This window comes from Saccostrea cucullata, unplaced genomic scaffold (genome assembly GCF_032062105.1).
Source record: "Saccostrea cucullata isolate Sc308-1 unplaced genomic scaffold, CSIRO_AGI_Scuc_v1 ctg11219, whole genome shotgun sequence".
Taxonomy (NCBI): Eukaryota; Metazoa; Mollusca; class Bivalvia; order Ostreida; family Ostreidae; genus Saccostrea; species Saccostrea cuccullata.
Genome location: NW_026926564.1, coordinates 1,778 through 27,697, shown reverse-complemented (window position 1 = coordinate 27,697; position 25,920 = coordinate 1,778). Strand labels below are relative to the sequence as shown.

Sequence of the window (25,920 nt, the reverse complement as noted above, 5' to 3'; positions counted from 1 at the left end):
TGCAAGTAACTTTAAGCCCTATGTTGACCAAACTTGCATGGATGATACATCTTAGGATGCACACTAATGGACTTGCTTCAGATGCTGAATTCGACATACATTTTCCAGATAATAGACCTCGTAAAAGTTATGGGTGCAAGTCTATCACCAAGAAACTATAAGGCTTATATAAACCAGTTGCACAAATGATGCATCAAGGGATGAAAACTCTCAATCTTGCTTCAGATGCTGGATTTTAATTACATTTTCGTGATGAAGAACTAGTTTTAAGTTTTTATAAAGGTCAATTCCAAAGTATCAAAATTGCATAAATTTTGCATTTTTGGATATACACTTTTTGTTGGTTAATTGTGTGACTTAATTTGCCTTACTTAAAAGACAACACACGTTGAGGTGAGCTCTGTAATCTCTGATTACCTATGTTTTAAAATACAAGTTACATAGTAGTTATAAATTATATCAATCGATAACACAGGGTTCAAAATGCATAAACCAATGAGAAAAAATTTCTGTTTACACAAATTTGAACATCCTCTTTACTTTTAACTTCCAAGCAGCCAACTCATACATGAAATATAATTTTTTTTGGAGTTTTGAAATTGACATTCAGTGTAAGGTTATAAACGCTATCATATAATAATGTTCAACTGATATTGTATATCATCTCCATCAGTATTTTACAGTTTGTTTAATTTTATATTAATTCTCTGCCTAGAGGCAATTATATACAACACCTAACGTTATTGTAAAACTGATCATAAAAAAATAACACAGCTTATTCCATAACAATGTTATTCCAATAAAAATGATTGTATGCAATTTTTACACATAGTTTCTTCCATATAATTACTTCAATTGGTCATGATTAAAACAAACATGGTATTTAATATTTTAATGCATGGTTATGGCGGATCTTTTACATGTATTTGATTTTCTTCACTTTACCACTGCTCCACTCAGCCACAAAGAGGTTGTCTCTGGTGTCTACACATAAACCCCATGGATAGTCTAGATTACAGTTATCAATGTAATGGAGGAACTGTCCATCCTGATCTAGGATGTGGATACGGTGATTGTAATTTTCTGCAGTCAGGATGTGACTCTGGCTGTCTGTTGTGATGCCATATGGAAAGAATGATTTCTTGGTAGTAGAGGGATGACCAGTGTATCTAAATCGGAGTTTTCCTGCCTGATTAACCACCACTACTGCACGGGCTCCACAGTCAGCCACACAGATATCCAGGTTCCTGTTCTCACTGATGTATTTAAGGACACCAGAGGAATACAGAGGTTTACCTTCACTATCAAACTGAATGGTTTGTTTCTCTGTGGAGCCAGAGTAACAGACAACTTTTGATTGTTTATTATCATCACTGTTCATGGTAACCAGGAGGTCACCAGAGGAGGTACTACAGATGTTGTAAGGTTTCCACCCCTGTAGTCTGATCACTTCCTGTATCTGTTTATTCTTCGCTATGTTTACAGTTTTTGTACCAGGGTCTGTATAAAGTAGATCTCCACTCTTTGTCACTGCTATGTCACGTGGTTCATTCCCAGAATTGGTTTGGATTGACTTCAGTAGTTTGCCCTGGAGGTTGTAGAGTTTCATGATTTTGTCATCTCCACCTGTCCAGATTTCTTCATCACTGAGACAGGTAACACTGTATTGTCCGTATTTATACCCAGTGTCTATGGTGGTGATGAGCTCTGGTTCATCAAGCAGTGGTTTGACTGGAGGACAGGATACAGCTTCTGGTGTCTCCATTGTGTAGCCATGTTTGCCTGTTGTAATGGATAATGCTGACAGAGAACCAAACATTTGATGGAGCTGTTCTGTGTTGATCTGATGAGAGGAGAAACTTGGTAATGAAACATTGACTTTAGGAGGCAAACTTCTGAACTCAGCATTCCTGGATTTGTATGCAGAGGTTAGGGAGACATCATTAGAGTCCAGTATTTCCTTTAGATTAACAATGCACTGTTTTAGTTCAGAAGTAATCTGTTTAATTTCTTTTTCTTGTTTATTTAGAGCAGCCAGGTGTTTAGATTTCATCTCATCAATTTCATATTTCTGTTTGTTGACAATGATGTTAATTTCTCTGTGCCAGTCTTCTCCTTGTTTGGTGACAGCTGTTGTCAGTTTCTCATAATGTTTCTCCAAGTTTTCTTTTTCAGAGTTTAAAACTGATGCAATTTCTTCATATATAGGAAAGATTGTTTTCTCTAGTTCTTGTAAGTCTTTTTTAAAATACTTTCTTTTAGAACTGAGTTTCTTCAGAGCATCAGATAAATCATGTCCTTTGTGTTTCCCAGAGGAGATGCAGGTAGAACAGACAGGAACGTCACATTTCTCACAGTAAAGTTCACAGTGTTTCTGGGTGTGGTTTGGACATTTTGGGTAGTTAGGGGTAGAAGTTCTGTGTTTGTATGGTACAACATTGTGTCTCTTAGAGGAATCAGAGAGATGTTTTCCAACACAGACTATACAGAGGTTTACATGACAAAGTTCACAGTGGCTCTGTAATGCAGCGGTTTGACACAGGTCACATAGGAGGATGTCTTGGGCACTTTTACGGGGGTCCATTATAGGAGTCAGTCACATGATGAAGGGGATGCTGTAAAATAGTGCATTAATTGTTACTCTTAATGAAAAGAAAAGAAAGAAGGGCAGATTTTCATATTAGCTCAAAATTGACTTGAATTAGTTAGTATTGAAAGGAAGGGATACCATACATGATGATATAGACAGCCCTTTATTGCTATACTGGATCACAATTCATTGAATGACATTTTCTATATGTCATTGAATAAAAATATTATAATTCTGAGAACTTTAAAATGAAACTGTGTTATTATTGAATATCACACCAATCCTGAGAAGAATAAAAAAAAATTAAAGTGTCTCACCTGTTGTTACAAGATGGCTTCCGTCCGATTCTGAGCAACTCGTAAAGTATAGAAGTGATTAACAATTTTGGTCACAAATTGAACTTCCTGGTCTGGTTTCTAGATTTTGACCCACTTTCATGTCACATGATTTAAATACCTGTACGCTATTGGGAGCATGCTTGAGGGTATTGATATCATTTGCAACAGTTGACAAAATTATAAAAGGCTACTGTAATTTCACAAATTTCATTGTAATATTCACACCTTTTCTTTGGATGTTATTAAATAGGTATGATAGCTTCAATGAAATTAAATAAATAAACGTTCTTATCGTTTACACATTCATGATACCAAATAAATACTACTACTACTACTTTATTTTATTTCAACGTTAAGAAGGTATATTTAACACATTGTACACATTACATATCGTATCTAGCCCAGTTACACTAAAGCATTGAAACCGGAAATAAAGTTGTAAGATTGACAAGTAATTACAACGTACTACTACGTGAAAGTCCAAGTAGTTTTTTCTATTTCAATATCCTTATGCCAGAATGGTTTAGTCAATTCTCCAAAAAACTCGCGAAATGGCGGAAACAGAGACAATCTCCCGCTTCAGATTTTCAAATATTAATATCTAGCGTTCAGATCAACCAATATTTAAACAACTTATATAGTAAGCTTATATAGAAGGTGTATAATATTCCAAAAATCAATGATAGATAATGGAAAACAAAAAAGTTAGAAAATGTTTTTTTTAATTCGCATTTCTAACGAATATTGACGAAATAAAAGGTCGCGTCCTGGATAGTAATCACGATCTATAATCCCTGAAAGTTTCACATTGATATCTTTTACCGTTCTTGAGATTAACTGCAGACAAAACTGCATTTTAAAATCAGAAAATTGTCCGTAACTTGGCACCAGAGAAAATTTTCCAAAAAATCTCTCGGATAAAATAACTTCAGATAACAACACATTGTTCCTGCAAATTTCATGAAAATCCGTCCAGTAGTCTTCGAGAAATTGCGTGCACAAAATTAGATGGTAGAAAAATAATAATAATAACTAGATAGATCTCGTTGCCAAACGAGTAGGTCTTACGTCCGATTTTTCGATAACATGAGATATGATTTTGACTATGATCTTTGTTACAAAATAATGATATCAAGACTTTTCTCCCTTGATGAAATTGTTTTGATATATTCAACAATCTCAAATACTTAAATCCAGGTCGCCAACGTGAATGAGCTTTTTTTTATCCCCAACGCGCAAACCATTAAGCTATTGGGAGTGCTGCCCTAAATATACTTGTGTATACTTTTGCAACAGTAGACCTGTTTAAGAATCATAAAAGGCAAGCCACTATTCCTAATTTCGCGCTAAACGCCACGAGTAAATATTCGCTCCTTTTCTTTGGACTGATCTATTAAATACGTGTGATAGCTTCAATGAAATTAAATAAAATAACCTTCTTATCGCCTTTATTTTATTTCGACGTTAAGAAAGTATATTTAATACATTATACACATTACATATCGTATCTAGCCCAGTTAAACTAAAGCAGTGAAACGGAAATTAAGTTTTAAGATTTACACTCAATTGCAACGTACTACTGTAACGTGTCGGATCTGAGCGGTCAGTAATTTGAAATTACCGAGTTTTACTATATGATAATGCAATATATACAGAAAATAATATGACACCTGCCTGGTGTCTTTAAATCAAATGACCTAAGTGCTTTGTATAATAATATATCTTCAGTTAATACCGGCACCTGCCTGGTGCCAATGATAATTGCCTCACTATACAACTGACTATATAAGTCAACATCTACCTGCCTGGTGCCTCTTGATCTAGCCTTTAACACCTGCCTGGTGTCTTACTGCTTACCAAGTTGCCTATATAACTCTAGCCAAGTGGCTACAATATACTTACAAAGTATGATTTAACTTTGTAAGAGCTTCTCTGTCCTAATGACAAACCTATAGCTAACGTCACTGACTACGGCAACTTTGCACAATCCGATTTGATCGATAAACCAATTGGTTTCTGTACCAAAGTAAAGACACAAGCAAGTTGGCTGTTGCCCCCTTGTATCTCAACTTAATCAATGATCATAAGTTATCAGATATCATATTGATAAAATACAACAGACTGCCTTTCTTTTAATTATCATTTTCTAACAGAACATATTTATCTATAATACTTGTATAATTCTTTTGTCAATTGACCAATTAATTACAATATTTACATTGATTAGCTATTATAATATAAACAAGTAACGGGAGGTTATATACTATAGTTATTTCACTACTACGTGATAGTAAGTATTAACATTTCATGTATCCTTATGTCAGAATCGTTTAATCAAACGCTCAGCTGCCTCCATAAACCCCTACTTGCGAAATGGCGGAGTCTACGGAGACAGCCGCCATTTTGGACCCGCTTCAGATTTTTGAATGTTAATATCTATATATTCAAACAGATTATATAGTAAGCATCATTGGAAAGGTCTCTATTACCCAAGCTTAAAATACTTCAAAAATATTGAAAGACAAAAAAGTTAGAAAAATCGACTTTTTAAATTCGCATCTGGTAACAACAGGAAGTACTGACGACGAACAAAAAGTTGCGTCCTGGATGGTAATTACGACGATCTATCATTCCTGAAAGTTTCATTTTGATGTCTTTTACTGTTTTTGAGAAAATCCGTGGACAAAATGTCATTTAAAAATCAGGAAATGTCCCGTAACTTGGCACCGGAAGGGTATCTTCTAAAAATCTCTCAGATAAAATAACTTCAGATAACAACACATTGTTTCCATAAATTTCATGAAAATCCATCCAGTAGTCTTCGAGAAATCGCGTGCACAAAATTAGATGGTCAGAAAAATAATAATAATAAGAAACAGTAGAATCACTATAAGGTCTTCCGTGAGGATGGAAGACCTTAATAAGAAACAATAGAATCGCTATAAGGTCTTCCGTGAAGACGGAAGACCTTAATTAAAATGTCTCACCAGTTATTAGAAGATGGCCGTCTCAGCTACGTATATAGACAAACAATCAACTTCCTGGTCTTGGTTCTAGATTTTGACCCACTCTCAGGTCACATGATTTAAATACCTGTACTTGCGCATTATAATTATTGAGGGTATTGATATCATTTAGCTTGACAAAGTAACTATATGAGAAATATTATCCTAATGTTAATTAAATAATTTTAATAGTTACACTTCACAATTTATAGGAGAGAGTATCCTGATCTGTAAGCCGAGTGAGAGAAGTAAAGCCGTGACCTTAGTACAGTCTGAACTGCCACCTGTCAGGAGTTGTCTGATCAAACACCAAGGGGAACAACTCAGTTCTAGCATGAAAAGAGCCATACTAGAGGTTTGTTAATATGTAACCTGATTCCGTTTGTTATTGTGAATAAAATAATGGCAAAGAAATCATAGGTAGTTAATTTTTTTTGACTTGTTTTAATATTTTATGTTATACAGATAGTTGTCAGTGATGTCGTTATTATACACCCCCCCCCCCCTCCCACAAAAAACTCATATTTATAGTAATAAACAGTGTCAGTTACAGGGAAAATTTCTATATAAGACCTTTCTTGTGTGGTCTATTTCAGGCGCGGGGTATATAAAATGCCTCGTAATTTTAGCACCATTAACCTCTTCTAAATCACCATCTAAATATAGCTAGACCAGATTTGCACAACACGGTTTTAAATCGAAATTTTTATGCCCCGCCATGAATATGGCCGGAGCATATAGTGTTTGTCATGTCCGTCTTCCGTCCTTCCGTCCTTCCGTCCTTCCGTCCTTCTGTCCTTCCGTCCTTCCGTCCTTCCGTCACACTTTGCGTTTAGCTCTGTTCAAAGCTAAGTTTCAAAGAAACTATCCAAGATATTTTTATCAAACTTCATATGCTGATAGATATTGATGAGAGCTATGGTTCATCTAGGGATGAACACTACCAGACTTGCTTCGGATGCTGGATTTGACTGACATTTTCAAGACGAGTGACCAGGTAAAAGTTTTTGGAACAGGTCCATTCCTAAGGAACTATAAGCCATACTTGGACCAAACTTGCATGGATGATGCATCTAGGGATGGACACTACCAGACTTGCTTCGGATGCTGGATCTGACCTACATTTTCCAGATGAGTGACCAGGTTAAAGTTTTTAGAGCATGTCCATGCCTAAGAAACTATAAGCCATACTTGGACCAAACTTGCATGGATGATGCATCTAGGGATGGACACTACCAGACTTGCTTCGGATGCTGGATCTGACCTACATTTTCCAGATGAGTGACCAGGTTAAAGTTTTTAGAGCATGTCTATTCCTAAGAAACTATAAGCCATACTTGGACCAAACTTGCATGGATGATGCATCTAGGGATGGACACTACCAGACTTGCTTCGGATGCTGGATCTGACCTATATTTTCATTCCCAAGTAACTATAAGCCCTACCTGAACCAAACTTTCATGGATGATGCATCTTTGGATGGACACTACCAGACTTGCTTCGGATGCTGGATCTGACCTATATTTTCATTTCCAAGTAACTGTAAGCCCTACCTGAACCAAACTTGCATAGATAATGCATCTAGGGATGGACACTACAAGACTTGCTTCAGATGCTGGATCTGACATATTTTTATTCCCAAGTAACTATAAGCCCTACCGGAACCAAACTTACATGAATGATGCATCTAGGGATGGACACTACCAGACTTGCTTCGGATGCTGGATCTGACCTATATTTTCATTCCCAAGTAACTATAAGCCCTACCTAAACCAAACTTGCATGGATGATGCATCTAGGGATGGACAATACCAGACTTGCTTCGGATGCTGAATCTGACCTATATTTTCATTCCTCAGTAACTATAAGCCCTACCTGAACCAAACTTATATGGATGATGCATCTTTGGATGGACACTACCAGACTTGCTTCGGATGCTGGATCTGACCTATATTTTTATTCCCAAGTAACTATAAGTCCTACCTGAACCAAACTTGCATGGATGATGCATCTAGGGATGGACACCACCAAACTTGCTTCGGATGCTGGATCTGACCTATATTTTCATTCCCAAGTAACTATAAGTCCTACCTGAACCAAACTTGCATGGATGATGCATCTAGGGATGGACACCACCAAACTTGCTTCGGATGCTGAATCTGACCTATATTTTTATTCCTAAGTAACTATAAGTCCTACCTGAGCCAAACTTGCATGGATGATGCATCTAGGGATGGACACTACCAGACTTGCTTCGGATGCTGGATCTGACCTATATTTTTATTCCCAAGTAACTATAAGTCCTACCTGAACCAAACTTGCATGGATGATGCATCTAGGGATGGACACCACCAAACTTGCTTCGGATGCTGGATCTGACCTATATTTTCATTCCCAAGTAACTATAAGTCCTACCTGAACCAAATTTGCATGGATGATGCATCTAGGGATGGACACCACCAAACTTGCTTCGGATGCTGAATCTGACCTATATTTTCATTCCTAAGTAACTATAAGTCCTACCTGAGCCAAACTTGCATGGATGATGCATCTAGGGATGGACACTACCAGACTTGCTTCGGATGCTGGATCTGACCTATATTTTTATTCCCAAGTAACTATAAGTCCTACCTGAACCAAACTTGCATGGATGATGCATCTAGGGATGGACACCACCAAACTTGCTTCGGATGCTGAATCTGACCTATATTTTCATTCCTAAGTAACTATAAGTCCTACCTGAACCAAACTTGCATGGATGATGCATCTAGGGATGGACAATACCTGACTCGCTTCGGATGCTGGATCTGACCTATATTTTCATTCCCAAGTATCTATAAGCCCTACCTGAACCAAACTTGCATGGATGATGAATTTAGGGATGGACACTACCAGACTTGCTTCGGATGCTGGATCTGACCTATATTTTCCAAACAAGCAATTCAGCTGCATCACTATTCTGGATATTCTGATCAAATTTTAAACACATACTAATTTTCATGTTGCTTTACTGATATATCCTCGGCGGGGCATTCATGTCCTATGGACATATTTCTAGTTATATATACAGATAAACAGATTTATTAATTATGGGGTAAAAGTGAAACCCCGCAACATGGTTTTATACAAGGTCCCCCTAATTATACCCCCCGCAAACGAAGTTTGGGGGGGTATATAGGAATCACCTTGTCCGTCTGTCTAGCTGTCCGTCTGTCTGTGCAATCGTGTCCGGTCCATATCTTTCTTACAGAGGGACATTAGAATCTACTACTCCACACTAAGATTGCTCATGACCTAAGGGTGTGTCATGTCCTTGACCCAAGGTCATTTGGGGAAGTTCAAGGTCACTGGAAGAAGAATTTCATAATTCGTGTCCGGTCTATATCTTTCTTATTGATAAACTTGGTAGGTTCTCATTTCACACAAAGATTGCCCATGACCCAAGGGTGTGTCATGACCTTGACCCAAGGTCATTTGAGAAAGTTCAAGGTCACTGGAAGAAAATTTTCAAAAATCATGTTTGATACATATCTTTTATAGATAAACTTGGTAGGTTCTCATTTCACACAAAGATTGCCCATGACCCAAGGATGTGTCATGACCTTGACCCAAGGTCAATTTGGAAAGTTCAAGGTCACTGGAAGAAAATTTTCATAATTCCTGTCCGGTCCATATCTTTCTTATGGATAAACTTGGTAGGTTTTTATTTCACACAAGGGTGTGTCATGACCTTGACCCAAGGTCATTTGGGGAAGTTCATGGTCACTGGAAGAAAAATATCATAATTCGTGTCCGGTCCATATCTTTCTTATGGATAAACTTGGTAGATTCTCATTTCACACAAAGATTGCCCATGACCCAAGGGTGTGTCATGACCTTGACCCAAGGTCATTTGGGGTAGTTCAAAGTCACTGGAAGAAAAATATCATAATTCGTGTCCGGTCCATATCTTTCTTATGGATAAACTTGGTAGATTCTCATTTCACACAAAGATTGCCCATGACCCAAGGGTGTGTCATGACCTTGACCCAAGGTCATTTGGGGTAGTTCAAGGTCACTGGAAGAAAAATATCATAATTCGTGTCCGGTCCATATCTTTCTTATGGATAAACTTGGTAGGTTCTCATTTCACTGAAAGATTGCCCATGACCCAAGGGTGTGTCATGACCTTGACCCAAGATTATCTGGGGAAGTTCAAGGTCACTGGAATAAAAATTTCATAATTGGTGTTTGATACATATTTTTATTATGGAAAAACTTACTTCTGAAAAACCCAGCGGGGGGTATTTTGTCCCGTTTGGACAGTTCTAGTTTATAATGATTCTATATATATACTATATGTATGTCTGTGGGATATATATGTATATCACTTTACATTGAAGTTTTTATACTGTAGAAGCACAAATTTTCGTGAGGATAAAATTTCCTTGATTTGTCATCAACAATAGTTTCGTGGGCATTTAATTTCGTTGTTTTGAGAGTAAGCCTATTCAGAAATTAGTCATATAAAATTTCGTGTGAGATTTAATTTCGTTGACAATTGTTAACAACGAAATAAACGAAATTTAATCCCCCACGAATATTTGTGCTTTTACAGTATATAAATGTATATATTGGATATATATATATATATATATATATATATATATATATATATATATATATATATATATATATATATATATATATATAAAAGCCCCGGAACCTGAAACCCCAGAACATTGTTTTGTACGAGGTCCCTGTAACTGACATTATTTGTATATATATATAAATACATATATTTATTAATGAAAAAAACTTTAAAACAATTTTTGAAAATTTCAACCGTGTTACCAGCCTTCATCAGTTGTGTTTTTTAAATGCATAGCAACTCAACAACGAACACGACTGATGAAGGCTGGTAACACGGTTGAAATATTTCAAAAAGTGTTTTAAAGTTTTTTATTCTATTGACAATAAGAGATACATGTATCGCTGTTCTTTACACAGATCGTAGTCAGTGGTGTGGCGGTGTCTGTGACAGATGTGGCAGCCTGTCTCCTGTATATATCTATATTATTATTTTGTGTAATACAGATCGTAGTCAGTGGTGTGGCGGGGTCTGTGATAGATATGGCAGCCTATGCCTCCTGTATATATAATATATCTATTTTATACATTATTATGTGTTATACAGATAGTAGTCAGTGGTGTGGTGGTGTCTATGACAGATGTGGCAGCCTATGCCTACTGTATAAATCTATATTATACATTATTTTGTGTTATACAGATCGTTGTCAGTGTTGTAGCGGTGTCCATGACAGATAAGGCAGTCTATGCCTCCTGTATATATTATATATTATTCTGTGTTTATATAAAGATAGTTGTCAGTGGTGTGGCAGTGTCTGTGACCAATATGGCGGCCTATGCCTCCTGTACTTATTATATATCTATATTTTACATTATTTTATACTTAATACAGATAGTTGTCAGTGGTGTGGCGGTGTCTGTGACAGATGTGGCAGCCTATGCCTCCTGTACTATGTTATATCTATATATACATTATACAGATAGTTGTCAGTGGTGTGGCGGTGTCTGTGACAGATGTGGAGGCCTATGCCTCCTGTACTATGTTATATCTATATATACATTATACAGATAGTTGTCAGTGGTGTGGCGGTGTCCGTGACAGATGTGGCAGCCTATGCCTCCTGTACTATGTTATATCTATATATACATTATACAGATAGTTGTCAGTGGTGTGGCGGTGTCTGTGACAGATGTGGCGGCCTATGCCTCCTGTACTATGTTAGCGGCGTCCCTGGAGACCAGCTCTGACCAGACACAGGACATGATTGATGCCTGTATACAGTTCCTTCAGGACAATGAGTTTGTGTCTCTTCAGAAATCACAAACAGAAGGTAAGCATGGCAAAGTCATTCTCCTCAACAGAAATCAAACATTGTGCTCCTCAGATGGTTACATGTAGTGCTTTCAAATTTTTTAATTGAATGATATCTAAGGTATAAGTTAGTCTAAGATTAGGATAAAATTTTCTTTTTTCTGTGTCATTTAATACTCATGAAAGTACATGGTTCTTCTTGCTCCATAGGATGGGTTATTATATTACTCTCCTTGTGTAGATGTAATCACTTATGACAATTGTTTATTATAGTTGGTATGACTATGACAACAGAGGAAAGGTTTGTTCCCACACAGCTCGGTGCAGCTGTACTAGCTTCCAGTCTTTCTCCAGATGAGGGTCTGACTGTTTTTGCTGAACTACAGAAAGCTCGACAGTGTTTTGTTCTAGAGAATGAACTACACATAGTCTATCTAGTGAGTGTTGTGATGGCTAGAATTTTCAGTTTTGTCTTTGTAAAAATTGTTTTTTAATGGAACAGAGGTTTTTTTTACCAAATTACTTATGGCTCATTATTTTTAGGCAGTAGAAATTACAAGGAACACTAATGTCAGAAAATCTCTGTTTAATAGAAGAATTATCCATCATTGTTGTATAGATATTATAAATTACAATTATTATGATAATGTGATGAAAGGATTCCGAAATATTTAGGAAAATCACCCGTTATCTAACTTCATCATTCCAATGTTGTAGGTGACCCCCATATACTCCCTTGACCTGGGGGCTAACATGGACTGGTACAAGTTCTACTGCCTGTGGGACAAACTTTCCCCGGACAAGAAGAGAGTGGCTCAGCTGGTGGGGGTCAGTGAGGCATTCCTCACCAGGGCCATCCAGGGGAGGATACCAACTAAAACAGAGAACCAGTTAAGGAGTCTGGCCATACACAAGAGGTACGGTTGTATGGCACTATGCAACAGAATTCTTAATTATTGTTCGATTTGATGTACGATTAAACTGAGTTACAAGGAACAATAATGTCATAAAATCTCTGTTTAAAAGAGGAGTTATCTTTCTCCCATCTCCAATGTTGTAATGTTTTCTGATATGGATATAAAACTTTATGTCCCTGGAGTAAATCCTTAGATCAAGGTTTAGTGTACAGCAAAACTTCATGTCACATATTGGAATTTACGGATATAGAAGTCATCTTGGATTATATAAATTTAATGAATTTCTTGTACGGCTATAACGAATTACGGAAAGCTAATTACATAGGTCCTAGTGACTGGTTATAACCAAATGTTTTGCTGTATGTAGCTATAAGATGTTGAGAGGAAACTAAACACTGGTAGGGATACCAGAATTCTAGTGTGTGTAGAAATTTATCGGTATTTTATCTATGTGTACTAGGTTCTACACGTGCCTGATACTGAGTGACCTTGTACAGGAAGTCCCCCTGGGGGAGGTGTGTCACCGCTACAGCTGTAACAAAGGTCAGCTCCAGTCACTACAGCAGACAGCCGCCACTTTTGCTGGTAGAGAGTCTTACAAGTTTTATTATATAGCTTTCTTTTTCACACAAGCATGAAGTTAGTACATGTATTGAATCAGGTATATGAAACTTGTTATTGAATTATTTCTTTAGTTGAATAATGCTTCTGCTCTAGGAATGGTGACAGTGTTTTGTGGCAGGCTGGGTTGGTATAACTTGGAGTTGATCCTTGGTCAGTTCCAGCATCGTTTGACCTTTGGAGTCCAGAGAGAGCTGTGTGACCTTGTGAGACTGACCTTGCTGAATGGACAGCGGGCCAGAGTCCTGTACAATGGTGGCTTCCACACTGTGGCAGCTCTAGCTAACGCCAATGTCAGTGATGTGGAACTAATCTTCAAGAAATCCTCACCCTTTCAAAGGTAAACACTGAGCAGACTCAAAAATATATTGATCAGACTTCAAATTAGCTGATTTAATTGAAAGATTAAGAAAACTGCTTAGTTTTCCAGTTTTCTCAGCCAAAGCTTAAAGTGGTTTACTGACTTTATCCATTGTCTATTATGTTTGAAGTCAACTGTACTGTTTACATCTGCATCTTCTTAACTAGAATTACTTAACCATTTTCAATCAGACTTTACACAAAGTACAAATGAAAGCAATGTCCCATTCTAATAACAGATATCTTTTGGATGGATAGAGAATTGCTAAAATAAATTTCTTTAAAAGAAAATAAATTCAGGGCAATAATTATTGATATACATGTACATTCAAATATTTCTAATTGGCTAAAATTCAGATTCAGATTAGGCCATGCAATGTTAATTTCTTGGTTCTCAGGCCTTTTGTCAAGAAATATGATGAGGGAGGGAGGCATTTTTTTTTTTTACTTTTTATTGCCCCCCGAACATGATGAGTCAGCTTTTTACATTGTACAAAACCTCAAAAAATGATGAGGAAGGTGATTTGTTGTTTTTATTTCATTGGTTTAGCAATAAAAAGGGTCAATGAGGCACCCTTGGAAGAGATGAGGGAGGGCCTGAGAACCAAACGATTAATTTTTTATGGCCTTAGTTCAAATCATTTTTAGATGGACTGTTAATAAATATTGATATAATTATAATTTACAGCTCTGGGGGACAATATTTAAGTTATTCAAAGTTTGATTTTAATTTTTACCTCCTTATATAGAAAATGATTAATTGATTTAAACTTGGATTTTGATTTGCAGCTCCAAGCAACAGGACAATGAGACAGAGTGGGAGGCGACAAAGAGACAGGAGAGTCGCTGTATCTGGTTAACGGGGCGTAAAGGTGCAACAGAGCGTGAAGCCGCAGAGGCCATCATAGAGGAGGCCAAGTCAGTCATCCAACAGGAGCTGGGCGGACTGGGAATCCAGTGGAAAAATCCAGAATCCAGGGACATCCAGAAAGGAGGGTCAAATCTGGATCAGAGCAAAATGGAGTGTCAAGATGACAAGAGGGTTCAGGGTTTAAACCGAAGTCATAGTGGTATGACCTTGGTAAAGCCCAAGGGAAGGAGGTCAGTGGGGAAAAGAAAATCAGTGGGAAAGAAAAGTCCTGGACTCTCCAAGTCTGGGATTTCTAATGGAGATGATTCCAGAGTAATAGAGAAGTCTGTTGTAGTCAGTCCACCTGGCATCAGAATACAAGGGAACACACAGGGACACAAGAACAAAACAATCACATCTGATAGTATGGGAAGCATGAATGATGATTTGAAAGGGGGAAAAGAAGATTGTACTAAATCGATGACAAAACTTACAACCACAGCAGAAGTTCACCATGTTCCACCAAATCCAGTGGGAAAAAACTGTTCTGTTCCTCAAATACACCATTCTGAGTCTTGTGAAGGAACAAATAAAGAGATGCTACTGGATAAAGTTGAGAAACAACGAAACTCCAAACAAATGGAAACATCTTCTGCCAAGACATCTGAAATTTCTTCAGGTACGATTGAAGACATATCAGGAAATGTTCACCCACTAGCTTTCCCTAAGAGTACAACTGCCTCTAGTTCAAATGCACCCATTTCTCCATGTTTAGATACTTATTCTTCAGTTGCTTCTTCTACTAATGCCATCAAAATCCCAGCATTGTCATCTGATTTAACCAACACATCAGACAATGTAAATCATAGAAAAGACAACAGAGGAAATTCTGATTGGAAAGTCTCTTCATTAGGCTTTCATGAACCTGACTGTCTGAGGAATCCTGATGATACAGCAAAGACAAATAACAAACAAACTCCAGCCTTCAATCAAGGATCAGATATAAAAACTCCTCTTGTACAGACAAATCAAATAAATCAATCGTCTATGGAGAATTTGAAAATTCATTCGAGTTCTAAAGAAGTGGAGGGAAAGAGTTTGAACAAAAATTCTAAAGAAAACAAAGAGAAAGCTTTTGATGATATGTTTTGTTCAGGGGATTTTACAGATAGTTTTGTTTTTGAATCTCAGATGGATGTAGGTCAAGTAGATTTCCCAGCATTGGCTTCTGTGGCTTCAAAGGAACCAGTGCCCAGTACAAATGATAAAAAATCTGGGTCAGATTCAGAAAAAGCAGATATTGGTTCAATTAATGAAGTAGAAAGACCGTCTTCTGAAAAGAAAAGTTTAAATAAATGTTTGCAAGGAAAAGATTTGTCCAAGGTGAGAATTTGTGCTCAAGCATCCAGCCGTTTTACAGAGGAACCAAATAATAAGGTTAGTTACATAAAAGACAAAGAAGTAAACTGTGTGATACCTGTGTCATGTGAAAGTGCAGATGGTAGTAAAAGAGAGAAAAATGGCAAGTGTGAAAATGGAATTGAAGATAATGCTATTAGTGAATTCAATGATAAGTGTGATAAAGATTTGAATCTTAGCAGCAGTCTGCTGATGTCACATGACATATCATGTGACCTGTTACCAGCCAGTAATTTTGAGAGGTGTATGATGTCAGATGACGAATCAGATGTCAGTAAAAATGAGTCATACAGGGACCTCAGAATTCCTTATCTTAGTGGACAGGAGGCATGTTTTCATGGCAGTGATAAAAAAGAAAAAGGTCCCACTCAGGTAGGCTACAGCCAGCTGTCACAGGACTTGATGCTGGCACTGGAACTCAGTGATACATTCAATGAGGACAGTGATGGGACACAAACTAAAAAGTCATCAGAACCAGGCAATCTGTCAAAGCGTGGGGAAACAAATGTTAAGAATTCAAGAAATTGTGAAGTGATAGTGAATACATCTGATCAAGAAACAGGAGGGAGAGAGACAAGTGATAAGGCAGAAGAAATGAGTGACTCATTAACATTTTCCATGGTTAATGAAGTATTAGAAATAAGTGATATGGGACAGTGCAATAAAAAATCAAATGTAAAATTGAGTGATTCTAAATATACTAAATTGAAAACAAGAGGGGCATCACAAGTTAAAGACAAGAAGCTGAGTCCAGGGACACTAGCATTCCTTGATGATCTTCACACCAGTATAGACACCGACAGTGATACATTAGTGGGGAAATCACCTTCTCCAAAAAAGGTCTCTTCTCAGAAAACTAAACATAAAAACACAAATAAGAATTTAAACAGCCAAGGAAAAACCGATGGTAGAAAATGTAAAAGAAAAAGTTTAGAGAAGGCTGAAGGAGGTAAAGTTAAAAAACCTAAAGAAGATAAAACCAGAACTAATGAGTGTCTGTCCCCCACCCCTCCAAGGCCAGGTCTTCTAAACTCCCCAAGGACAATTGGAAAGACCACTCCCAATAGTCTGAGGTCTAAGGGTCAAAATGCCAGCACTGGAAGGGCCAAAAAATGTATTGACACTTCTGACGCTTCAAAGAAAAATGAAAATATAGTGGTGGAAAATTGTGAAGGTGATGAAGTACCTTATGAAGAGAGAGGGCCTGTAGTGGACCCTAATGAGACAGGCCTCCCTCCATCTCAGGGGTCCTTCACTATTATAGATGTGTGTGCTGATGGTAGGTTGTTTGAGACGTTCCTTGCTGAGTGGAGGACACAGTCTGTGTTCTCTTTATCTGTGGCCTGTAGGACCAAGCCGTCCTCCTCAGTCTCCTCTTCTGCTGGAGGACAAATAGGAGCCAAGTTTTCTAAAGAAGGGACAACAGATAAAAGTAACAGAGGAATGGGATTCAGTGTTGGCAATTTTCTCTCAAAGTGTTGTAAGATTTTTGTTGAAATGTTGTTGCTTACAGATCTGGGGTTTTTTTTGTCTGTTTTGCTTCAAATTGGATCTTTCTTTATGCTGTATGAAACATTAACTTAATTGTATTATTAAATTCCACACATCAATACATGTACAATGTACCTCTACACTATAATATACATACATGTACAGTGTTCATGTTACAGACAAGGAGCCTGGAGTGGTCTCCCTTGGATTACCTGTCACAGGAACTAACCTGTTAATTACAGGTGTGTCAATCAGCTGGGAAGACAGAGATGCTTATTTCATTTCCTTGACCCCAGGGAATGCAGAGGGTATGTGTGTCTTTTGTCTTCATTAATATGAATGGTAAAAAGAAATTGAAGATCTCAAGTTTAAAGTATTCTGATTAAATTTTTTAGAGGAAAAAGTGTAATACTTATATTTGTAGAACAGAATGGTTTCTGGTGTCATAAACCATCACTTGAACTAACATTCAGAAAAAATTTTCAAACTCAATATTTTAAAACATTTTTCAATTAGGACCTAGTTAATAGAGTATCAATCACCTGCAGATACATAAATGTATATATACAGGTAACAGATTATTTATATAGATTATGATATTTTCTGCAGATGAAGATGACCTTGACCTCTCACCCCCTGACCTTGATAAATCTCTCTCAGTGTCAGCTCGTCTGGCAGCCATTAAGCAGTCACTCCGAAAGACACAGTGACTTTCACTTCTAGTGCCGAGAGCTTGGCAAGTGATAGCTATCATGCCAAGTCCTGGTATGACCGGCCCTAGAGAGAATCTTCCGGGCCACGAAGGTATCTAAGTTTTACCGTAGAAATTATACCATTACTTTTTTTTTCAAAATGTAACATTCAGGTAGAAAATTTTCTGGAATATTTTAAAACATTTTTAGCTCACAGGGGCCAGTCGAGAAGAATTAAATCATACCCCCGGCGTCGGTCCATGTCGGCGTTACTCGGCGTCCCAGGTTAAAGAAATTATAGGAGCAAGTCCATCTCTCGTGTATAAGGTTAACCAAACTTGCATGGATGAAACATTTGTAATAGCATGCTATGCTTATTTTTAAAGTTTTTGGAGCAGGTTAAAAATTTTGGAAAATTCTTTTCAAGAATTAAAGCCCTGGACCAAACTTGCATGGAGGATGCATCTACGGATGTACACTTTAAAATCTGCTGGATCTGATACATTTTCCAGATAGTGAAGGTTAAAGTTTTTGGACAGTGTAGTAGGTCTATTCCTAAGGAACTATAAGCTACCTGTCCAAACTTGCATGGATTGCATCTAAGGACACTACAAAACTTAGCTTCGGATGCTGGATCTGACCTACATTTTTCATATATGACCAGGTTAAAGTTTTTGGTGGAGTCCATATGGGAGTAAACTAGTAAGCCTTATTTCAAACTTGCATAGATGATGCATCCTAACATGGACACTACCTTGACTTTTTCGGATGCTGGATCTGACCTACTTTTGCATTCCCAAAACTATTTTAACTCCTCTGTCTGAACCAAAGTTGAATATCTAGATGTAGTTTTTCCCAAACTATTTCGAGATGCTGGATAATGTTCATTTTCAGTAGATCCCTTTTTGGACTAAATGGATTTGGTTAAGGATGCTTTCTAGGATAAGTGATGTCAATGTACACTAAAACAGGCTCTGACTGATGCTGGATCTGTACATTTTCATTGATGTAACTATGCCCTACCTGAACCAAACTTGCATTGCTGATGTTCTAGGGATGGACATTATCAAACATTGCTTTCAACCTACATTTTCATTCCCATAATATAGGCCCTTTAAAACCAAATTTGCATGGATGATGTAAAGTATAAAAAAAATTTACAGGTTTGCTGGATCTGAGGAGTAGTAAAGACAAACTTGCATGATATGATATATTCTGGGATGAACTAAGAATTGCTTCTGCTGGATCTGACCTACATTTTCATTCCCAAGTAACTATCTACCTGAACCAAACTTGCAACGGAAGATGCATCTAAGGATAGGACACTATCAGATGTGCTATCCTGATGCAGGGTCTGAAAATATATTTTCCATACAAGAGACCAGGTTTTAAAGTTTTGGGAACAGAAACATCCTTTATATCTGCAGTTTAGGCAAAGTTAAGAATATTTGTCAACCCACTTTACATGTTTTTCACGCTACACAAAAGAATGTTATATGCCAGGTAAGGGGTTATGTTATAAACAACTTGCAAGAATATTGTTGTTGGGATGAATACTAAATATTTTAAGAAAATATTATGTGAGATTTTTATTACATAAACTATAACATTTTGTCAGGTGCTCTTTTAATCTTTGATTACCTATGTTTCAATTAGGACTTAGTTAATAGAATATCAATCACCTGCAGATACATAAATGTATGTCTACAGGTAAAAGATTATATATGGAATATTATATTCTGCAGATGAAGATGACCTTGACCTGTCACCCCCTGACCTTGATAAATCTCTCTCTGTGTTGGCTCGTCTGGCAGCCATTAAACAGTCACTAGAAGATAGAGACAACTACACAGTGATGGCTATGGATGCCAAGTCCTGTTATGGGGCCCTAGAGAGGGGCTGTGGTATAAGTTGCCGTGGGAAGTTTCAGGACCCGAAGGTAGCCAGCTGGATAATGGACCCAGGGGCCAATGAGAAGAATCTTCATCGCATGGTCCATGACTACCTCCCTTTAGAAGCATTTCTCCTAGAAGGTTAATCATAGAAATTTTAATAGCATATGCTTATTTTTGTATTTTTTTTTCAAATGTAAGATTAAGAATTGTATTGCTTTATTTAAAATCTTATCAATAGTCTTTGATAGAAATACTTACAAAGCTAATCTAAGAATGTTTGTTAAGTACATAACAGACAGCTGTATATATGTTTTCCTGTAGGTATTGGTGGTGGAGTAGGCTATGGGAGTCTAGGAATGTCCCCAGAGAACCCTGGGTCGGGTCGGCTTCGGGCCTGTACCGAGGCGGTCCTACTGACCCACTTAATGCAGTACCTCTCTCTCTGTCTGACCAAAGAGAACCTGATGTCAGCCTTCCACGACATTGAGATGCCAGCTGTTATCACTCTGTCTCGTATGGAGATGAATGGATTTGGTAAGGACCTTTTCGTAAGAAAGTGATTCTGTACACATACAGGAAAACAGGCATCTGACTGATGATGATCTGTTATTGATTAATTTTGTTCATGTAGATGTTCACCTGCTTCCAAAATCTTTTCTAGACTAATCAAACATTTTCATCAAAGTGAATTGGGAAAATAATATCTTTTTTAAAAAGTCAATTCCACAATATTAAAGTATAAAAAAAATTATACAGGTTTTAATGATGAGGAGTGTGAAAGACAGAATACAGTGATGATAGAACGACTGGGTGAACTTGAGACTGAGGCCTACCAGCTAGTGGGGCACCAGTTTTCTCTGACTTCAACGGAAGATCTGTCTCAGGTTAGGTTTAATCTGTAACCTTTCTATAAACTTAATGTCTATCCTGATCAGGGTCTTCATAAGGGTAGTTAAAAGAGAAACATCTCTTTTTCTTCCGAGTAAGAATATGAAACCCACTGACAGGTTCTATTTATAGAACTATATCTCTTTGACAGGTACTATTTATAGAACTATATCTCTTTGTCAGGTGATATTTTAAGAACTATATCTCTTTGTCAGGTGCTCTTTATAGAACTACAGCTCCCTGTTAATGGTGACCCTAGCAGTCTGGGACAGCCTACCAGACCCAACAGACGGGCCCCCACAGGTCGTAGAGGCCGCCAGAAGACCCAGTTTTCTACCAGTAAGGATGTCCTGGAGAAACTGCGTCCCTACCACCCGCTCCCTGGGGTCCTCCTGGAGTGGCGCCGGATCAGTGGGGCCCTGACCAAGGTGGTGTTTGCCCTGCAGAAAGAGAAGGCGTACGTGGAGAGGTTGAAGATGTACAGGATATTTACAGATGTCCAGTACTTCTCAGCCACAGGACGGGTCAGTCTGTCTGAACCTAACCTACAGAACGTCCCAAAAGATTTCCAGATCTCTGCCTCAGGTTTGTTTTCCAGTCTAAATGTGCCATTGATCTCTCTGAAAAAATTGTCAGAAATGAGACTGTATGGGATAAAGTTTTAAATTGATGCAATTAAGTTTTTTGATTGTCATTGTAAGATGGTAAGATGGTATTAAGATCTTTAGGTATTCTGATGTGTTAGGATTGTACAAATAAACCTTTGTATATTTAACAGATGGAGTGTGCTAGTCCTCTAGGCAGGACCCGTAACTCTGTAAGGAACCAAACCAGAGTTCTTCAGATGACAACTGACCTTTCATTCAACGTCAGCATGAGACATGCCTTCATCCCTTTTCCAGGTAGCATTAATTTGTTTTTATTTAATATTTATTATTATATTTTATGTACAGATAATAATGTAGATCCAATATTATTAAGGATAAATATTATTTGGATTTTATCATTTTAAAAGTTTTTTTAAAAACCCAAAGATACAAGTTGATTAACTGTAAACCTAAAATTGTGAAGAAATGTTAATGTAACTTTGAGATAACTACATGAACTTCTTTAGATGTGCACTTCTGAATACATAAGATGGAATGATTTTAAAAATGTTGCCCATTCTCTCTTGGCAAATCATAAATTATATGCATGTTTAATGTAGGGGGAGTTTTGCTAGCGGCTGACTACTCTCAGTTGGAGTTACGCATGATTGCACATTTATCCCAAGATGCCAAGCTGATACAGATCCTGAACGGTGACGGAGACGTTTTCAAACTGATCACGGCTCAGTGGAAGTCAATCAGCGTGGAGGAGGTCACTCCAGAGGAGAGACAGCAAGCTAAACAGGTGAGAGGTCACAGGGTAAAAAGGTCAGAGAGACAGCAGGCTAAACAGGTTAGGGGTCATGGGGTCAAAAGGTTATTCTAAAGAGATGAGGGTCATGGGGTCAAAAGGTCAGAGAGACAGCAAACTAAACAGGTGAGGGGTCATGGTTTCAAAAGGTTATTCTTAACAGGTGAGGGGTCATGGGGTCAAAAGGTCAGAGGGACAGCATGCTAAACAGGTGAGGGCCCATGGGTCAAAAGGTTAATCTAAACAGGTGAGAGGTCATGGGGTCAAAAAGATATTCTTAAAAGGTAAAAGTCACAGGGTTAGTAGTTTAATCTAAACAGGTGAGGGGCCATGGGGTCAGATTGTTAATCTTCACATGTGAGAGAATGTTTGGGGTCAAAAGGTCAATCTAAACAGGGAATATAAGCTAAATCAGGTCTCTTGTAGTGTATGAATATAATTTGCTGCTGAAAAAATGTCCCCTTCCCAATCTATTGTTTTATTGTCTTCATTTAGATCTGCTATGGTAAGATATATGATATTGTTTGTATACAGAACTGCTAGGGTATGGTCAGTGATACTGTTGTTTTAACATGAATCTGCTCAAATTGGTACAATCTGTAGTATGTTATCTTTATGCAGATTTGATATGGTATGATCTATGGTATTGTTGTCTTTATACAGATTTGCTATGGTATGATCTATGGTTTTGATGTCTTTATACACTTTATTCAGATTTGCTATAGTATGATCTATGGTATTGTTGTCTTTATACAAATTTGCTATGGAATGATCTATGGTATTGCTGTCTTTATACAGATTTGCTATGGTATGATCTATGGTATTGTTGTCTTTATACAGATTTGCTATGGTATGATCCATGGTATTGTTGTCTTTATACAGATTTGCTATGGTGATCTATGGTATTGTTGTCTTTATGATTTGCTATGGTATGATCTATGGTATTCTTTTTATACAGATTTGCTATGGTATGATCTATGGTATTGTTGTCTTTATACAGATTTGCTATGGTATGATCTATGGTATTGTTGTCTTTATACAGATTTGCTATGGTATGATCTATGGTATTGTTGTCTTTATACAGATTTGCTATGGTATGATCTATGGTATTGTTGTCTTTATACAGATTTGCTATGGTATGATCTGTGGTATTGTTGTCTTTATACAGATCTGTTATGGCATGATCTATGGTAATGTTGTCTCTATAAAGATTTGCTATGGTATGATCTACGGTATTGGTGCCAAGGCACTTGGTGAGACATTGGGAGTGGATGAAAATGATGCAGCAGTTTTTATGCAGACCTTCAAGTCCAAATACCCTGGTATGATCATGATGATGTTAACTGTAGAGATTGACAAAAATTGAAATCAATGTAGAATGTGAAATACTAAATTATGTTTAAGGAATGAGGCGATACCTTAAGAACACCGTGGATAAATGTATCAAGGACAAGTTTGTGGAAACTATCAGCGGGCGACGACGGTATCTACCATCCATCTCAAACACAAACCCCTATGTCAGGGCTCACGTAAGTAACACAAACACCTATGTCAGGGCATATTATTTAAGTAACACATATTAATGTCTGGGCCTATGCTAGTAACACAGCCCCTTATGCAAAACAATGTTATCTTATCAAGGTCTTATAACTTAATCCTTTCCCTCCCAGGCAGAGAGACAGGCTGTTAACACCACAGTTCAGGGATCAGCTGCTGACCTTGTCAAGGTCGCCATGAACAGGATTGATCAAAGACTCTCAGAAATATTTCCTCTCTCACAGAAATCACTCTCACACAAGGAACAAGGCAAGTTTATATATCTTCAATGTATATTTATTAAAAACCTGAAAAATTATTGAGTAAGATTTTACTGGTATTTGTTTGAAATAAGATGACCAACAGGACTGGTGCTTAGGCTCTCGTATTACATGTGTTCATTCCTTATGATAAAACTTTTCAGTTGGTAGTGTGACCTTGAACTGTATTTGTAAAATTAAACTTGACCATAAGCTGCTAAGCAAGGGAGTCAGTGACCATAAGCTGCTACACAATGGATTCAGTGCTTCACTAACACCTCTATGTAAACTTGATTTAGTAGATTATCAATTCAAAGCAACTGATAACCAAGTTTTAGTACTTATCATATTTTGTTGGATTTAGGTCCTACTGTTGATTTATCTGATGACAGATGTTGTTTAGTTCTACAACTTCACGATGAACTGATTTATGACGTGACAGAGACCTGTCTGAGACAAGCAGCCAAGGTCATCAAACAGGAAATGGAGTCAGCCATGACCTTGTCTGTTAAAATGCCAGTCAAGGTCAAAAGTGGGTTGTCATGGGCAACAATGCAAGATCTAGAGGTGTGAAGTGGGTCGTCATGGGCGACAAAGCAAGATCTAGAGGTGTGAATAATGAACTTTATATGAAAAAATGTCACTTGGAGTCCATGACACATCATTGTACAGACATTGTGGACTCGAAAAATGCTGTGAAGAAAAATTTCAGACATTTTATGTTTGATATCATTTGATAACAAAACGGGTCTATATTCTGTGATATATGTGTTCTTCTTATTAAGGAAAAGTTGTTATTTCTGTTAAGTTGTTATGATTTGAATAAGCACCCTGAATCAAATTAGATTATTTATTTTTGAATGGATGTCTTAAATTTGTATTATACTAACAAATATATATTATACAGTCTCATTTGACCATATGTAATTTATATACAACTTTTAGGAATCTGATTTGCATAGAATGAAATACTGTAAGAACATAATTCTGATCAAGAATTTTGTGTGAATTACATAATTATATATATCTACAGAGGTAGGTATATTCCCATTATGAAGGGTTACAGATATGTATGTCACTCGTGATTTTTAACCTGTCTGTTTTGTTCTTGTTACTTGTGCATTTTCTGTCATAAACTGTGGAATATTTCCAGCTTGTTCTGTAGAAAAACTGAATCAGCTTTGACCATTTTGGGTTGAAAGCAGCAATAAATGAAGGAGATATTAAATTTTGAATCTTTTTATCTACATCTTTCTTGGATCTGAGGAATGAGACTAAAACCATTTAATTTTTTTATTAATTCAATGCATGCTTCTCAAGTGTAATATTATACAATCCTGAATCAAGCTAATTAATTGTTGGCATAATTATATTAAGGGGTGAACCCTCTTTGATGTAAAAACAATAATATTATAATTTATGATTTTTTGTAGTACTATCCATTCTCATAAAATTATATAAAAATTATATATTTCATATTGATTGATTGATTGATTACCATTCTTGTTGACAGAGTTTGCATTGTATTGAATAGTTGGGGGCCAAATGTATAAGGCCCACCCAATGGTAAAAAGTACCTGTGTTTTTTCCAATTTCATTGAAAAAAAATTCCCAAACCTTAAAAAGTGTTCAAACGCAGTCTTATTAAAAAAAAAAATCAAATTCTCAATATTGATTGATTGATTGATTGATTAACATCCTTGTGGAGAATTTTTCACTCTTCACTTGCCGGTGAAGAGTTGCAAATTTTGACCTATACTCGGCTCTCAGGGCCATTGA

At 37.1% G+C, this 25,920-nt stretch overlaps 2 protein-coding genes and 1 long non-coding RNA gene across 4 annotated transcripts; 2 read left to right on the top strand and 1 right to left on the bottom strand.

Moving 5' to 3' along the window:
• Positions 1–459: 459 nt before the first annotated feature.
• On the bottom strand, positions 460–5,963 carry LOC134272068 (uncharacterized). Of its 2 annotated transcripts, none has more exons than XM_062754301.1 (2): positions 5,916–5,963; positions 460–2,615 (listed from the first exon to the last, which is right to left on the bottom strand). In XM_062754301.1, the coding sequence occupies exon 2, from the start codon at positions 2,582–2,584 to the stop codon at positions 917–919; it is 1,668 nt and encodes a 555-aa protein (XP_062610285.1). In that variant the 5' UTR covers positions 2,585–2,615; positions 5,916–5,963; the 3' UTR covers positions 460–916. The 2 variants fall into 2 exon arrangements, with proteins under 2 accessions (XP_062610285.1, XP_062610286.1); XM_062754302.1 differs by lacking the exon at positions 5,916–5,963 and adding an exon at positions 2,908–2,926.
• Positions 5,907–24,714, top strand: LOC134272069 (DNA polymerase theta-like). The gene is made up of 19 exons (XM_062754303.1): positions 5,907–6,003; positions 6,146–6,288; positions 11,659–11,833; positions 12,088–12,251; positions 12,532–12,731; positions 13,192–13,316; positions 13,449–13,692; positions 14,502–17,436; positions 17,657–17,780; positions 19,910–20,197; positions 20,381–20,593; positions 20,816–20,943; positions 21,163–21,544; positions 21,748–21,849; positions 22,155–22,339; positions 23,556–23,667; positions 23,750–23,874; positions 24,016–24,151; positions 24,506–24,714. The coding sequence occupies exons 1-19, from the start codon at positions 5,907–5,909 to the stop codon at positions 24,712–24,714; spliced, it is 6,087 nt and encodes a 2,028-aa protein (XP_062610287.1).
• LOC134272066 (uncharacterized) lies at positions 9,076–10,251 on the top strand. Its single transcript, XR_009993131.1, has 2 exons — positions 9,076–9,653; positions 10,053–10,251. It is a non-coding gene; the product is annotated as an uncharacterized LOC134272066 (long non-coding RNA).
• Positions 24,715–25,920: the final 1,206 nt, after the last annotated feature.

Bases quoted from the DNA above. Each gene is read 5' to 3' on its own strand.
- LOC134272068 (XM_062754301.1), bottom strand. From the start codon at position 2,584: ATGGACCCCCGTAAAAGTGCCCAAGACATCCTCCTATGTGACCTGTGT.
- LOC134272069 (XM_062754303.1), top strand. From the start codon at position 5,907: ATGTCTCACCAGTTATTAGAAGATGGCCGTCTCAGCTACGTATATAGA. The intron at 13,693-14,501 runs GTAAACACTGAG...TTTGATTTGCAG, and splicing joins AAATCCTCACCCTTTCAAAG to CTCCAAGCAACAGGACAATG. The intron at 21,850-22,154 runs GTAGCATTAATT...TGTTTAATGTAG, and splicing joins TGCCTTCATCCCTTTTCCAG to GGGGAGTTTTGCTAGCGGCT.